This window comes from Ambystoma mexicanum, chromosome 3p (genome assembly GCF_040938575.1).
Source record: "Ambystoma mexicanum isolate Mex_15411 chromosome 3p, UKY_AmexF1_1, whole genome shotgun sequence".
Classification (NCBI taxonomy): domain Eukaryota; kingdom Metazoa; phylum Chordata; class Amphibia; order Caudata; family Ambystomatidae; genus Ambystoma; species Ambystoma mexicanum.
Window position 1 is genome coordinate 903,597,788 of NC_090925.1, and position 17,758 is coordinate 903,615,545.

Below are 17,758 nucleotides of genomic sequence, written 5' to 3' on the forward strand. Positions count from 1 at the left end.
AGTGGCGGGGGCTGTCTGATCATGGACAGCCTCTGGCCAACACATCTTCCCAGCAACAGACACTCTGGCTCAGAGGTGGACCTGGTCCAGACAGACCCAGCCTGGCATCCTGACACACAAACACACGCACACACACACACGCTTTGCCTGGGAAGGGGCTTTCCGTCTATGGCAATTCTGGATCCGAGAATGTACGAAGAATGCCAAAGGATAGGCACAAATCTTGTGGCGCAGCGATTTGAAAGCATATGGTAAATTGCACAAATAAAAGTTTTTAAAACGCAGTAGAAAAATATCCTGCTGTCTCCAGCCCATCTTGGACAATTGTAACCACAAAGTTACAAAAGAAAGTTCTAATGATTCAAAGTATCCTAACCGCACTTCACTTTAAGATGATAATGAGGTGTTATTTATATAGCGCTTTAATCCAAAGCGCTTTACAGAGCACATATTTACATACAATATCACCCAACTGAAATTGGTACTCATTTATCGACCTCGGAAGGTTGAAAGGCTGAGTTGGCCTTGCCGAGATTCGAACCTGCGACCTGCAGATCACGCTCAGTTCACAGCAGCAAGCGCTCAACCCGCTGAGCTATCTTACCGGCCTAAAGATGTTGCGTGCAGCTTTTAAAAATACAAGAAATGCCCTAAGGGAGACACAAAAAGCATGATTGGTTGAGCTGGGGACTTAACTTGCCTCCAAAACGTTCAGGATTCGGACAATAGCAAAAAGATAGCTGGCCCATGGATGTCTATGGGAGGGACGCAGCAAAAAAGAAAATATTTGCTAACAGGATTACCACAGCTCTGACTATACTTCGTTATTGGTAGCATATTTTACCCATACTCTACATTATTTGTGGCTTCTGGCTAATGTTTCTTAGGTTGCCTTACCTAGTTACACCTTATTTGTACAAGTCCCTAGATATGGTCTTTGAAAGTGCAGTCTCAAAAGGCAGGCGTTGCATGTCTGCATTCCACTGTAAAACGTAACCCCTGATCCGATGTGTAGCTTGTAACATGTACCGGTCATTTGTATGGCAGAGGTTGGTGGAGCAACATGAGAGGCTCAAGACTCTTCTTTGATGTGTACTTGATGTAACGTTAAGATTCTTTTTTGTATTTTTATTTGGACATTTAAGGTGTGAACCTTATAAAAATATGGTGTTATAAGCGTTGTATAGCAATGAAAATAAGACTCAATAAGGCATTCAAAAATCACAGAACAGAATGTTAACTAATAACAAAACTAAGATTACTATCAAGAATTAAAAATGCAAATCAGCTCTCCTCCATGTTTATGCAATATCCAAACGTTCAAGTTATATCTGGGCAAAGACTGTTTCAAACAATCCGTTCCTCATTTAGAAAAAAAAAAATGTTCAATTATGTTAAGTTAGTCGAAAAGCAGTCCAAATAAACTAGTTGGTGACCATATCTTGCATGTTTGCAGACTGTGACAGAAGACACTGTTCACCTACTTTCTAACTAAAACCTGCCATTTTCTCTTTCAGAATTCCACAGTGACCATTGAAGAGTTCCACTGCAAACTGCAAGAGGCCACAAACTTTCCACTCCGGCCCTTTGTTATCCCCTTTTTAAAGGTACAGGAGATCCCGTCTTACTTGCCCTGTGTGATCCCCTTCCACATGCGGAATCTGCATGGAACCACTTCTTGAAAATGCTCTTTGAATGTGGGTCTAGACAGTGAATCTGCATAATACTGCAGTGATAAGTGCAGACACTTGTGACCTCCGTAATGATCGGTGTTTCTTACCATGGTGGCATGATGGGATCAGAGAGGAAGGAATAAGTACTTGGAATTGTACTTCTGTTTTTCCAGAGCCTGTTTGACTAAAGTCTAATAGCCCCCTGTGCTGGGACTGGGTCTGACCCCCCCTTTCCTTTTTTGCATGCTTAATGAATATCTGCAGACCAGATCTCCTTGGACATAAGGAATGCTTGATGGCAATCAATTTGTATCTGAATAAAGTTGTATCAGCTGTTGAATTGCTTTGCCATTACTGCATTATTGTGGGCACTCATTTTCGTGTCTTTTGCTTTCTTTCAGGCAAACTTGCCCTTATTACAGAGGGAACTTATTCATTGTGCACGCGCCGCTAAGCAGACCCCTGCCCAGTATTTGGCTCAGCATGAGCACCTTCTGCTCAACACCAACACCATCTCCTCTGACTCTTCCGAACTACTCATGCAGATGAGTGGGATTGGAAAGCGGCACAGCTCTGACAGGTAAATTGAGCCTATTGTTTAAAAAAAAAAAAAAAATGTTAGATTAACAATTGTGAAACTGCGTCTGCCAGGGCCACAGTCTGAGTTTTGCTTGGGCGTATTGAGTTAAGATAGGACCTGTTCATACTTTGTTGCCCAGTCTACGAAATACTGTTGTAAAGCCCAGTCTAAATCAGACTGCAATTAAAGAATGAGAAGCATGGATCCTACTGCTGCCTGGAGGCGGAGGGGTTTGGCTCATTCTGTGCTACTGTTGGAGCCCTCCTTCTGAAGACACCCCCACGTCTCCAGCCGTCTGGGACCTCCAAACAGTATTTGGTCTGGGCAGAATGCTGAGTGCTAATTCCATCAGATGGTACTTGCTGGGTAGCAGTACTGTAGAGTGTTCTCTCTAAATACACCTTTTATGTAAAAAGCACTATACTGAATTACAAAAAGCGCGTCAGCCAAAAGCACATGAGCAAGGAAAAAAGGGCAAACTGTGTGGTGTTGCACACTTAGGAATGGGAGTGGCAAGGAGGAGTTTTAAGAGACGATTGTAAAGATGTAAGAGTAGAGGATGAGCATGAAGTTAGGAAAGGTTTTCCAAAGTGTGGTGATGAGGGAGAATGAGCAAAGGCAGCATTGAACGCACGGATTTGGCAACTAATAGAAAGAGAGATGAGGGCAAGCATAGAAAAAATAGAGTAGAGAAGCCGAGCTATATGACCTAGGTGGTAGCAAAAATAAAGGGTGCCAGCGGGCCTCATAACACTGTCTGAGACAGTTCATTGTTTTGAATTTAACTCGAAGGGGGGTGGTGGGGTTATCCAACTAATGACTATCTCTTGTCTCTCTCATCTCTTGTGGGCTCCCTACGCCGTATCCCGAGGTTTCCCTAATCCCAAGGTGTTTGTTACTAGCGATCTGTCTACTGTCTATTATCATTTTTAGCTGGTGGTGAAGGTCTACAGGCAAAACCCCTCATCTACCTCCCTCCCTCTCTGGTTCTTCTAAAAGTGCCAAACTAACGTGATGTCTCCCCTGGATATAATGCCCAATAAGAATGGTGTAATGCTGGTGTTAACTTCTTTTTTAAAGACTGCTACGCTTTTCAGAGTAAGAAGTCAGGAGGTAATTGTGGTTAAAATACATGTCACAGGGCATGGCCTGGAGCGCCACTGATGAGGCTGCTCCGCTAATGGCCTCCGTAAGGACCCGCGGCCTCATCTGAAATTTAACCGGCCCCGGCGTCGCCGCTGCTGTCCCTCTGGCGGGAGAAGCTGGCGGAATCACTTGTGCACCCACCGCTCCAATTTTGAAAGCGAACGCGGCGGGAACACTGAAAACGCGGCGGAAGAACTTGACGCGGGTGCCTCTCCGTGCCGAACCAAGATGGCGGCCGCGACTCAGGCCCCTCGCCGGCGCCCAGTGACGAGACACCCATAGGACCTCCTGCTCCGCCCCGATCCTGAGCCTCGCCATCGGAGATCTCTGGAGAGACGGCCGCTCTGGTCCCCGGGGCCCTTCCACCTGAGGCTGCAGCGCGGGTTCGGGTGCTCCTCCCACCCGCCCCCCCTCCACCGGAGCGGAGTACGGGGCTGGCGCCACCACCATCTCGACCCCCCTGCGAAGCCACTCCGTCCGGCTGACTCTCCGGCCCTCCAGACCTGATAAACAGACCTCATAGAGAGGCCCCCGGAGCTCCCCGACGCTCGCCAGTGCGGCGGACCGGCTCGCTGGAGAGACAACCAAGCCCCCGGAGCCCTCCGGCTACTGGACCAGCTGTGGGGGCGGGGGGCCCTTGTTCCGCCCCCCCAACCTCCTTCACTGGCAACGATCAACCCGAGTGGGAGAGTCGGCGGCTCCTTCCTGGCCCCCAGGTCTCTGCATTGCAGCCCAGCACCCCGGAAGCGATATCGGAGGCCTGAGCGGGTGAGTGTCCATCGCCCCCCACAATCCCCCCGGTGCTGAATCCGGAGCCCCCTTCCAGCTTCCTGGGGCGCCCCTGCCCACCAGATACCTCACCGGCTGGGGAGAGTGGTCATGTTAGGGGCAACAGCTTTCCCCAACCTCCTTCTGAAGACACCCCCACGTCTCCAGCCGCCATAATATCCTGGGGCGCTCCTGCCCACTTCACCCACCAGGCCCATCACCCTGGATAGCTTCAGCCCCCTGGCAGGGTGGACATCTACCTCAAGCTGAATCGACCCCTCCTCTACATCCAAGAGTGGCAAGGCCCAGATATAACCACTACAATACGGCGGGCGGATTTCTCGCCTTCTACAGCAGATTCATCCAAAACCAATCATCCCCCCCAAAGCGCCCCCCCCCCAGGGGCTCCCAGCCAGAAGATGATCCCCAGAGTCCCAGCCCTGGCAAAATGTCGAGACTCACCAAACCAGCCAAAACCGCGGACATTTCCACCATGCTTCTAGTAACAGACAAGACAAGAAAACCGGACACCTCACTTAAACTTACCCCGCAAAAGCCCCCAGAAGAACAGGGTAACCTCGCCAACAGAGATGACTTAATGGCCTTCATGAGGGACATCAAAGCCGAAATTCGGTCCTGCATGACCGAGTTCACTACACGGCTAGAACAAATGGACCAACGACTCACGGAACAGAGAATAGGAGAGGTCGAAGACTTGACCCAGAACCACGATGCAGCAATAATAGAAATGCGACGCGAGATCCGAGCGCTTCAGTCCAGTAATGAGATCCTCGCATTCAAGCAAGAGGACTTAGAAAACAGGGCCTGACGGAATAATCTGCGCATCCGTGGGGTCCCAACAACGATCCAAGATAAAGAGCTCCCGGAGTACATAGGCAACTTCTTCCAGGCTCTCCTCCCGCTCATGGACAAAACCCAACTCGTCCTGGACCGAACCCACAGACTACGCCCGAGACGAGGAGTAGACTCAGACGGCCCTCCGGATGTGATTACTAGAGTACACTTCTACCCTACCAAAGAAGCCATCTCGGCAATAAGCCGCTCTAAGGATGAACTGTCATTCATGAGCACCCCCCTGCAGATATACCAAGATCTCTCCCCGATCACCATACAGAAAAGGAGAGCTCTCAAGCCTTGACCCTATTCCTCCAGAACCAGCAGATTCGCTACCGTTGGCTCTTCCCCGCTACGTTACAATTCTCGTACCAAGGGACTCTACGCAAAATTAGCCACCTGGAGGACGCGAAATCGATTTTGCACCCGAACTCTCCAGAGGCCTCAACCACCCCCAGTCCACTCCTCCCGCCAGAGGAACCAGATCAGTCACCTCAAAGACAGCAACAACCCTGGTCTAAGGCGCAGAGACGCCGAAAGATGAAGTAATTCAGAGGTTTGCGGCCATGGTACTAAGACCGACGCCGAAGCCAAAACGAAGCATAGCAATGCCGCGGGCCCCGAACGGCCCAGTCCCCCTCTCCAAGGCGTATGTCACCTACCCACCCTTGGAGCCGAGCCGATCTGTATGGTTCGACCCGTTGGCGAGGGAAACTGTTTGGGCCACGTTGGCCGTGATGGTGGCTGCGCAGAAGATCCCAGCCCCCCGCACAGTCGGGAGTTTTCCCACCCGTTTAAGTTTGCCCACCCGTTGGTGGACCCACTCAGATAAAATGTTGCCCTCCCGTTGGAGGACGCAGAAAACCCGGCTGCAGGAGGACCTAGCTAACTCGGAATCTCGAAATGAAGACTGAATACCCCCAGCCCACCCACGAGGAACAGTGTCCCACCCCACAAGGCACCCAGGAGGCCCCCCCGCCGATCCAGAAACTAAGGTTCCTAACGCTGAACGTTAGAGGCCTCAACGCCCCACAGAAGAGGAAAATGATCCTACAACGCATCCAGAATGATGGGGCCTCCGTGGTCTTCCTGCAGGAGACACACCTGATCCCAGCGGACTTCGCAAGGCTCAGAGATCGGCAATTCCCAACGCAGTTTCTAGCTTCGAATGGAGCGAAGAAAGGTGGCACAGCTATTTTAATCGCCAAAGATTTGAGGCCTCAAATCCTAGACTCTAAACGGGACCCAGATGGCCGCTTCGTGGCGGTGAAATGCCGAATTCTCGGCCAACTATACACGCTGATCTCAGTATATGCGCCAAATCAAGAACAAGAGGCATTCTACTCGACCCTGGAAAACACCCTTCTTCCGTTTGTGGAGGGTCAGACCATCATCGGGGGAGATTTCAACGGAGTCCCCAACCCACTAGTAGATAGATCACACCCCCCTGCCCGCGGAGACTTTGGCTTGGCGATCGCTCTGCTTAAACTGTTCCGAACCTTCGAAGTGGTGGATGCCTGGAGGATCCTCCATCCAGAGGAACGAGACTACTCATGCTACTCCTATGTGCACAGGACTTATTCACGTATAGACCTCTTGCTGACATCCCCGCAGATCCTGTCGTACACGGACGATGTCCTCATAGGCCCCAGAATCCATTCAGATCACGCTCACGTAATACTGACGCTAAGAGCCTATAACCCGGACCCGCCCCCAAGACGCAGATGGTCTCTTTATGACCCGATCCTAAATAACATGGCGACAAGAGACGTAGTAGCTAAAGCCATCAAACAGTACTTCGAAGTCAATAAAAACGAAGATACCTCCCCAGCGACGACATGGGACGCGATGAAGGCCGTAGTGCGAGGGGTGCTGATCTCTCGGGGAGCGGCCTACCATAAGCAAAAGCAACAGACCCGCCGCATCCTAGAAGACAAGGTCCTTGAGGCAGAGACGGCATGTAAAGCTAGAAACTGGTCCCCGAGAACCTACCGAGTCTTGCAGACGGCACGGAGGAAACTAGAGGCTCATTACGCGGAGGACACAGCCCAGTTGCTAACCAAGACGAAGCAGAGCTACTACGCCAGGGGAAACACAGCAAATAAATTCCTGGTGGAAAAACTCGCAAGAATCAAGAGAAGGAACACTATACTAAGCCTCCGGGACCCTCAGGGTGCAGCCCAATTCGCAGATCGGGATAAGCTGAGAATTGCAGAAGCTCACGTAACCGAAACTATGTCAGCTACCCAAAAACCCCAGAAAGAGCAGCAGTCCTACCTGAGGGAAGCCGCCCTGCCTAAACTCTCAACTACGAGTAGGGAAGAGTTGGAGGCCCCGATCACCAGCGAGGAGATCGACGAAGCCGTTAAAAGCTTAAGAACTAGAGCCCCGGGCCCAGATGGTTTCACGTCCCGATTCTACAAACTCTTCCGGCCTCAGCTACTAGCCCCAATGACGACCCTCTTTAACTCCTATGCCACCTCTGGATCAACAACCCCATCAATGAAAGAGTCAATAACAGTATTAGCGCTGAAACCAGGAAAAGACCCCAGCGATATAGCGGCATACCGACCCATCTCCTTACTAAACCTGGATGCGAATATCTACTCGAAGGTCTTGGCAAACCGATTAGCGAGGCTTCTTCCGGACATCATATACCCAGACCAGACGGGATTTATCTTAAACAGAGCCACCACAGATAATACGCGCAGAGTCCTCGACCTGATCGAGATAGCCAGATAAGACTCGAAGAAACTCGCCCTGCTAGCCTTAGACGCGACCAAGGCTTTCGACAAAGTGGACTGGTCGTTCCTCCGCCTTACCCTGGAGTCGTTCGGCGTTGGGCCCACCTTCTTGAAGCTCACCCTAGCGAACTACCAATCCCCGACCACCCTGCTCCGAGTGAACGGCCTCCTGACTAACCCGATCTCCCTAACATGCGGCACCAGACAGGGCTGCCCCCTCTCCCCCTTACTGTTCGCTATGGTGATGGAATCGTTGGCCCAGCGGATTCGCCTTAACCCCAGAATCAAAGGCCTCCAAGTAGGCTCTACCCAGCACAAGATAGCGCTCTACGCTGACGACGTGATGCTATCCATCACAGACACCTTGCAATCCTTAAGAGCCGCCCTAGCGGAAATCCACAGATTTGGGAAGGTGTCCGGATTTGCCATTAACTTGAGGAAATCGACAGCTCTGGGGATAGGATTAAATCAGAGAGATGAGGCATCCTTCAGTGCCCAGTGCACGGTTCCGCTAAATGACACATCCATCCCCTACCTCGGAGTGCAGATCCCCGCCAACCCGGGAGACATCTATCGGATAAACTTCCCGCCCCTGATGAAAACTTTGGAAAAAGACCTAGACTCTTGGCACAAGCAGGAAATATCCCTAATAGGTCGCATCACAGCCTGCAAAATGAATCTGTTGCCACGATTCCTATACGCCTGCTCAGCTCTCCCCATCATAGTCCCTCGTCCCCAACTACAGAGACTTCAAAGGAAGATATTCGGATTCATATGGAGGAGGATGAAGGCCCGCATTCCACGGAAGACAATGCTATGTGCTCCGGATCAGGGAGGCCTAGGGGTCCCTGACCTCCAAAAATACCAGATGGCGGCGCAGATAGCGCATACCAGGGCCTGGACTATAACGTCAGGACGCCCCAAATGGATGGACATAGAGCAATCCCGAGTACCCCTCCCATTGCGCTTTCTTCTACACCTCCCAACCGCGCTGCGCCGGACATGGCCAGCCATACTATCCTCAACCAAGCAAACACTGAAGGCATGGGATTGGGCCCGCAAATCCAGAGGTATCCCGAGAGCTCTGGGCCCCTCGGCCCCGGTCTTCCACAATCCGGCGTTCTCTCCGGGAGCTCACCCCTCAAACTTCAAGAACTGGATCACCGGAGGCCTCTCCTCCCTAAGCCAACTATTTGAGGGGACACAGCCGCTGACATTCGCCCAATGCAAAAGTACGTTCAACCTAGCAGAGTCAGACAGGTTCGCATATTGCCAAATCAGACACTGGTGCACTCACCCCCAGACGCGAGAGGCGGCCACCAGGACCCTAGATGCCTTGGAATTAACAGTAGCGGACCCTCCCGAGGGCGGATCTCGACGCTGCATCGACTATTCCAGGAGAACCTCCTGTCCAATAGAGCGACATACATGGCGCAGTGGGAAAAGGACCTAGGGCACCCAATCCAGGATCAAGACTTGACCGATATCTGGGCCCGCACACACTCATCGTCCTTCTGCATCACCAACCGAGAATGTGCATATAAACTGCTCATGAGATGGTATTTCCCGCCGCTACAACTACACCACTTCAACCAGTCGCTGGACCCACAGTGCTGGCGTTGGTGCGGCTCGCCAGGCTCCTACTTACACATGTGGTGGTCATGCCCGGTGGTGAAGGTCTTCTGGTCCCAATGTATAGCTACCATCACAAACATAACCCAAATCTCACTGCCACTGGAACCGGAGCCGCTACTGCTGGGGACCCCGATCCCAGACACATACCCGAAAGCGGGCGCATCCGCGGCCATCATCACGCAATTACTCCTAGCCGCCAAAATCACAATAGCTCGGACATGGAAGACCCCGGAGGGCCCCCTAACGGTGCTATGGTGGTTGAAAATCTGGGACATCTTCATCGCTGAGAAAGTGATGGCAGCAAACAGAGGCCGCCTCCATCGTTTCACGAACATTTGGTCGCCGGTGATCGACTATGACTTACGCTTCCCGGCCCTGACATACAAACCGCGCCTGGTGCAACAGGCCCAGCAGGTGGCAGACAGAGAACAGTCTCAGCTGATAGAGGAGCAGGCCCCAGAGGATAGCCAAACCCAGGATTTGAGGACGTAAGTCGGGAGAAGGAGGAGGAAGGCGAATCGAGACAGGAGGAGCCGGGAGCGAATGAGCCCGAGACTAAGATGGGGGGTTGGGTATTGGGGTATTAATAAGTGTATAATAATGCTGAGATAAAGTGTTAATCTAACATGCTAATGCATTCTCCTTTATGCCTACCGAAAAATAAACAAGTTAAAAAAAAAATACATGTCACTTCTTTTTGGTCATCTATACGTAGCGTGGTCTGTGGTTAACATAAACCATTGTCTGATCAAGTAATAGCAAAGACTGTAGACAGCCCACTTTACCGCTAAGCATACCAGCTCAACGATCGGATATTTCCTGTTGGGGTGGTCGATAGTGGCTGGAATGGGAAAGAAGTTTTTGTGTTGCGCGCTCCATATTGCTGACTGGGGTAGACGCGATGTTATACTCTAGTATAGTTAATGGGATGGGATGAGTGTTACTATTAGTGTGGTTTATGTATAGTTGATACATTTTAGATTTGTACATACATAGCAACATAATGACAAGTCTGTAGATGCAGTGTGAACACAATGTAGTTGGGTGGCGTGGAATGTAATGTAGTGCCTAAAGATGAGAAGTGAGGAGCTTTATATGCGCATGCGAAAGAACAGATTTGTGGATGGGGGAAGCCACTGTGAAGGGACGCAGTAATCCTGAACACATTCACAGACATATATACACTGGGGCTTTCAGGGAAATATGTTTGGCACAGTTGGGGAACAGGGAGTATGTGGTGAATACATGGGAAGGTTGTTGTAGTGAAAAGGGGAACCCGCACCCTCCCCAGGGCCCAGCAGTAATCACACCTAATCACTTTCCCGAACAAGTAAGTATTTATGCGAAGCACAATGAGCTCAGTCTGGAAGAAAGCCAATCACACAGAAGATTTGATGCTTGCATTTATTACTACAATGACTAATCAGAATTAAGCAGCAGTTTTCAATAATATGGGAAGGAAAGTGCAAGCTGGATAAAACAAATTGTCATTCACAGATGAATATGCAATTATTGATCTTGCGCTCCTAGTAATCGTGGATGGAGATACGATTGAATCACACCCATGACCCACGCCACTCCATGTGCCCGGCACCCCTTAGAGAGAGGGGATTGGCCTAGCCCCCAGAGGCCTGCACCAGAGCGGGGATGTGATGCTAGGGGCCTTTGAACTAGAGATGTCCATCTCATCCACCCCATTTTACTGGACCCATTGACATTCTAATTTATATGACTACCACTTCAGAATGTAGGGCCTCGAGTTTTACCCTAAGAAAACAATTGAGCAAAAGACACCATGGCTTCAGGCCCCATCTCCTCCCGTTTTTATTGCTGGCCCAAGCAAATGGCCGGCAAGACTAAAATGCGATGGGAAATATTAAATCTGTTGCTCGCTGAACTACTAAGCCATAAACCTGTGTCCTGTTCAACGCCTGACCCTCTGCTGGATTACTCATCATTTCTCCCTCAACCACCAAGCCTGAGAAACCAGAACTTTTCAGTTACCTAAAATTCATTGCACAACCTGCTAGCTGCATAGTCTGAATAAATTCACAAAAACCCATTACATGCAGATTTAGAAATCCCATGTGTACATTTCTCAGTCTTTGCATCTGTTTAATAATACCATCCCTTGGTTACAGTGAGTTCTTCATGACAGGAGAACTTGTTTGCTCAGCTTTTCCTCATATCGTTAAACTATCCATACTGACAAAGTGCATTCACACTTAAGGTTAAAGGGCTGAGGCTAGTTGTTACGGGTAATTAATTATGTTAGTTTGTGAATGTTTTATTATGTCATGATGTCACGATCTACCATGGACGAATCCAGACAAGGGGTGTTCTGTGAATATGACCTGAAGATGGTAGTGAAGATTGTCAATGAACAATGGAAAGGAAAGAAATGAAGAAAGATGGAACTTCTTTGTGTATGTCTTGTCCTATCCTGTGTGGGCAGTGGATTGTAAAAAAAAAAAAGTATCGGAGTGTTTTAACTGTTGCGAAAATGTATGTAAACTGATGTGGTCCGTTGAGACTTCCGTTAGTTTGACTCTGCAGCGTCCTCTTACTGCTCCCCTATGATTTTACAATGAACTTGCTTTACATACAAAACATGCATTCGTTCCTCAGGTGAACCCGCTTTGGGTTAAGGTAATTAGGGGTCAGCCCCCACAAATTTGGCAACCACAAAGGGACCCCAGGCTTTCCGAGACAGTGTTGGTCTCCTGTCTGCACAACTCGGCTGTGGCGCCTCTCTCCAAGGACCAGTCTTCTGTGCACAGTGAAAAAGAGAGGTTTGTGGACACCATATTGGTTAAAGGTCCGTCTGTTCCCCGGAGGCATGGTGCCGTGGTCGAACTGTGCCAGACGATTTGACGGAGCACCACATTGGAGCGCTTAGGGTCACCAGAGTGTACTTTTGGAGGTAAATCAATGAGGAAAAGAAGGGTAAAGGGTTTTCTTTTTGATTTAATGGGATTGATAAGGGTAGAATTGGAAAATTGGATGTTTTGAAGGAGTGATTGAACTGTACTATGTTGTAAGTCACTTGTACCTATTTTTTACCTAGTTTGTTATTTTCAAGGTGTTATCCTACCCAGCACGCCCATTGTGGGGTTTGTCTTGATACCCTTTAGTTTGCTTGTCTGGTTGGAGCCCTCACTTGCAAGTGGGGTGGCATCTTATGTTAAGTCCAACTGTGTAGATGCCTTTCTGAAGTATACCCTTGGAAGTCTTCATTGCGTATTGATTTTGCGGCAGAGCCCTTGCTTCGATTTTTCTTGGCTAGTCAAAGTAGGGAAGGGGAAACCTCCTCTAGTCGTGGAAAGACGGTTTTGTAGTACAGAAGGCCGTACTCGTAATGAAGATGGCGAGAGCAGCGGTGCTGCAGTGAAAAGCAGTGCGCTCTTTCTATGCTCTACTGAAGGAGATATCTTTGAGAATTTGGCCCTCCAGTGTTTTTTGATAAGATGCTGTCTTTTGTGTAAGAGTGAGAAGTAGAATTGAAGCGAAGTAGCTGAATGAGGTAATTGCGGTATAAACGAGTACAGTGAGTGATTTTGCGGAACGACTACGAAACTGGATGCGGGTAAAAATTGGGGGGGGGTTCTTTGGGTAAAGATTTTCTTTTTGTACTGCGGGTTCGGCTCGATATTCTTTTGGATAACTTGGGGTGGAGTATGGAGACTCAGTTGAATCATTTGTGCCAGATGCTTCCTAGGTATAAGGCAAAGGTTCTAAAGTACTATAGGGAATGGTTGCGGGATAGTAAGGGGTAAGGTGATCATTTTGTGGTCTAGTGAGGTAACCTATGATACTGGGGTATTGGAGAACCTGCATACCTTTTGGCTACAAGGCACAAGGGCTTGAAACTAGAGAAGTGGGGAAATATCTTAGAGCTATGGAGGATGTATGAAAAAGGCGGGAAGGCCCATAGAGGCCAAAAAAGGGGGGTGCAGGAGTTCCTTCTGCACCACCCACATATGGGTGCTATCCTTTATCGCCTGCAGAGGGATATACAGACCCCGAGTTCGAACCTCCATTTTTCCCCAGCGGCCACTCCAGTGGTTGTGAGATGGACACAGTTAACACCTCTATCAGTTAGGATTTCTAAGAACTGGGATCTCGAGGAAAGTGGAAGGGTTACTCCTTCAATTGTTGGGGCTGCAGAAAGGTTGAGAATGGAGAGCGGAAAGGTAACTCGCCCGACTGATAGGTTAGCAGACAGATTAAGGGTGGAAGAACCAGAGAGACTGAGGCCGGCAGCTAGAAGCACGGATGAAGAATTAAGAACGAGGAAGATCAGGCATTTTCCTGCTAGGGTAGAAGATTGGTTGCGAAGAGTGGTAGAGACACAAGAGTGGGAAAAATGAAGTGTTGAGGCTAGCAAAGGAAGAGATAGTGCTGCTACGGCGGCAAAAAGATGAAGAGCGGAAAGAAGGGCGAAGACAGGAAAGGGTGTAGAAGAAGGAAGGTGGAGGCATGGGCAGGTTCTTGAGGTTGGATAAATCACTTCTCAAAATGTTTGAGGTGGGTATGGAGTACAGGAATGCTACAGGGGTTGAGCAGGGGGTATGGGAGATGGCACCCTATGGTAGTACCGAGTATGCGTCCGTGCCTGTAGAAATGTCAGGGGATGCAGAGTCCAGAGTAGAAGATGAATGGGATGGGAATTGAATGTCGAGCAGGGAGAGCAGGGTGTTGGCGCCCTACCTCTCGCTCCAGTAGCAGCATGAGGTACAACATGGAGTCGTAGGATAAGCCAGGCTACTGTCATGGCCATAGTAAGTTGCAGGGTGGGGGATAGGGGAGGCCCGAGTAAAAGCGGATGTAACTTTGTTAATCCTGAAGGGTCATTGAAGGACAGATTATGTCCCGTGGTCACTCATGGACCAGAATAATTTGATGAAGACACACTCTTCGCTCACTGCAGGGGCAGGAAAGTGGATTTATGCTTTGGAGAAACATAACACTGGTGTATGAAAAGCCTTTTTGCAGCTCTGATGGGAGAGCAGTCATACAAGCTTTGGAAAAGAGCTGAGGATCCGGGTGTTCAGGTAGATACAAAAACCCATGATGGAGCAGCTTTTAATAATTATAGGGCACAGGTTTGGGGGCCCTGTGAATTATGCACCCTGATACGCCAGATATAAATTCGATCATAACAAAGACGATGAATTTGAATGATGATCCTGCCGTACACATACAGTTTATTCAGGCAATGTGGAGGGCAGAGATGGGAGAAGCATAGGACAAAATCGTGTCCATTTTCTACCACATGTTAAAGAAGGGACTCCCCAATGAAGTCCTGCAGGATTTAGCTAAAGTGGTAGGAATGGAGGCCGAGAGTTGGCCGGAGATTCAAGCACATGTGCATTTTTGTAAAAGGAGGCAAGAAAAAGAGTATAGAACAGGCACAAAAAGCAGAGGCTAAGCTTGTTTAGAGGAACTTGGCAAAGATTTGTTTGGAAGGGGCAGTAATTACAAATTCTATGGAGGGACAGAAGGCGCAATTGGGAAAACAGGCACAGAGTGAATCGGGTATGACACTGGGGTGGATGGGTATGCTGCTGGTCCAAGACAAATTAGAGCGTTTCCGAGGGGCAGGGGAGGATTTCCACGGGGAAGTGGGTCATATTGCAGGTTCGGAGGAATAGGTGTTCTGTTTGTTGCACCAATGGGAAATAATTATTTCGGGTTCTATTGGTTTCAGTGTTGGGTCATGTGGAAGGTTGGGACATGGGTCACTAGATTGTCGTGACAGGCCACAGCATTGTAACATGGGAGCTAAGCAGATGAAATCCCCGACCCTGCCATATGCCCCAGACTCTGTGCAGACACGGGCTGAATAGAACCCTGCGACTGGGATTGCACAGACCTTTGGGATCCCACCGACCATGCCAGTGCAAGTATCAGTAAAGACATAGGAGAAGAATCCTTTACCGCAAGGAATGGTTACCCATTACACTGGAGCAAGTGTTTTTGGAGGGAATCCTTTTTTGATCAACGGTGCTAATATGTACCAGGAGTAGGACAGCCCACAGGGGGCTCTGATGTGTCCGGTCCGTTACCACTGATCTGGAAGAGGAAAACTGAAAAGCTGTGCAGGTAGGTGATTGAACGTTCTCATTCACGGTCGACACTGGGGCTACTAAATCTTGTATTAAGGAAGGTGAGTCTGCTTGTCGGGCAGAACGATTGACACACATGGATTCTCTGGGGCTATCCTGTCAGGTCCTTATACTGAAGATCTGTGTATACGGGTAGATACTCAAAATGTATCAGCCCTTTTATTGTATTGTACAGACACCCCAGCAAATCTTTTGGGAATAGACCTCCTGAGCAAACTGCAGATGTTGATTGCTTTCACGCAGGAAAGTATAATATGCTCGATTTAAGCTTTGTATCCTTTAGAGAAGCAGCGTGTTTGCATGCATATTGTAGTGGTTTTGTTGAGTTGGGTCCTGGGGATCAGAAATCAGAACTGGCGGGTACTGATTGAGTTTTTATTTTGGGCCTGTTGTGCCACAGGAAGTAAAACCAAGCGACATTGTTGCGATTCTCTTAGAGGCCGTAATGATCAAGAACTCAGGCACAGGTGAGGAAGACGCACATTGGCGCACAGTTCTGTACATGGATCTGATTTTATCGTTTAAGGACGTGTCCGACAAGAAATTGTTCGAAGACACAAAATAAATGATCTTTGAAATTGGGATGATTTGCCAGATAGTGATAGAGCAAAGGAAAGTACCACAGACCATGCTTATTGTCAGGAATGCATTACCACATTGGAAGGAGGATTTGAAAAATCATTCGTCGGACCATTTATGAACCAGCAATCCTCATGATCTCGGGCTGCAAAGAGTGTTTGAGCAGTACATACAAAATTGAAATCTGGTGTAATATTACCACGGGTTAAGCAGTACCCCATGTCTAGAGAGGTGGATGAAGGGATTTACGAGACAATTATGGCGTTGTTGAAACAAGGCATAATACAACCTTCTGTGTCCTCATGCAACACGACCATCTATCCTGTGACAAAAGCCTCAGGGTCCAGTTGCGGGATGGTCCTGGATTTGCACCCCCTCAATAATAATGTTGAGGCTGAATTTCCAGTGGTACTGAATCCTGCTACCATTCTCTGTAACATCCCAACTGGGTTGACTCACTTGAGTGATTGTATTTAAAAATGCATTTTTCTCAGTCCCCTTACACTCTGATTCTCAGTACCTCACAGCATTTACGTATCTTTGTCCGAGATTTGAGCACAAAAGGTTGCCCTAGGGGTACTGTGAATTTCTTTAGTGTTATTTAACAGGGTGGTTCAAATGGATTTGGTAAATATTGCATTTATCCAGTACCATAGTTCAGTACGTGGATGATTTATTAGTCTGTAGTACTTTAAAGGAGCAGTATGGAGAAGATAAAATAACACTCCTCACCCTGTTCGCAGAGAAGGGGTGTAAAGTGGACAAAGAAATTGCAGTACTGTCCGACAGGTAGTATATTTGGGGCAAGTAATCTCGCCTACAGGAAGGAAGGTAATGCTAGAGAGAGCCACTGCAGTTCAGAATACGCCTCAGCCAGTCACAGTGAAACAGACACCGCAGTTTTTGGGGCTCTAATGTAGATTGTGTATCTTTGACTAATCTAGTTACGTGAGGCCCTTACTGCAGGGACTTAACGAAGCGCAGAAAGTGAGGTCTGATAGTGGTCTGAGGAAGAGGGGACTTGCTTTCGGGAACTCAAGGCTGCGATCAGCAATGCTCCGGTCTAGGCGACCCGAATTATAAGAAACCATTTTATTTGTTTTCACATTCAAATAGGAAGCAAATATCGCTAGGCCTCAACGTGTACTATAGCGTGCTCTTAAGACCCAGTGATGCAGGGACAGCTCCCTTGTGAGAAAGCGGGAGCGGCTTTTGCATTTCAAGTTTTCGAACATTTCTGTGGGTTGCCCGGTGACGTACGTGGATCATGCAGTCTTTGCGTTCTTGTAAAAGTCAAGTTGGCTTTGATGGCCCAGAGAGTTTCAGTATACAAGGTTATTTGATCAAATGCATCAATACATCCCATGATGTCACATTGTCAATTCTGCAACATTTGTAACTGGACCAGTGAAACCGGAGGACCTTGGTCATGATTGTGCCACTTATGAGGGAGAAGAGGAAGAGAGCATGAAAGTTACAGGATGCCCTGGAGAGAGGTGAGCTTTTTTTTTTGTTGACTGGTAGTCAACCAGGACACTGGTGAAAGACATACGGGTGCAGCTGTTGTGGGCCTTGTGGATAGGGAATACCAGGTCAGGCTGAAGAGGGGGTTGCCTATGCATTACTCTGCGCAAGCAGCTGAACTAGTGG

At 48.7% G+C, this 17,758-nt stretch overlaps 1 protein-coding gene across 4 annotated transcripts in view; it reads left to right on the forward strand.

The window, feature by feature from the left end:
• Positions 1-17,758, forward strand: part of CBFA2T2 (CBFA2/RUNX1 partner transcriptional co-repressor 2) — a 462,052-nt gene that overhangs the window by 327,643 nt on the left and 116,651 nt on the right. For all 4 annotated transcript variants that reach the window (XM_069652143.1, XM_069652142.1, XM_069652145.1 and 1 more), the window contains 2 exons: positions 1,518-1,607; positions 2,075-2,253. In XM_069652143.1, the coding sequence (XP_069508244.1) occupies positions 1,518-1,607; positions 2,075-2,253 (269 nt within the window). The remainder of the gene's footprint in view (positions 1-1,517; positions 1,608-2,074; positions 2,254-17,758) is intronic.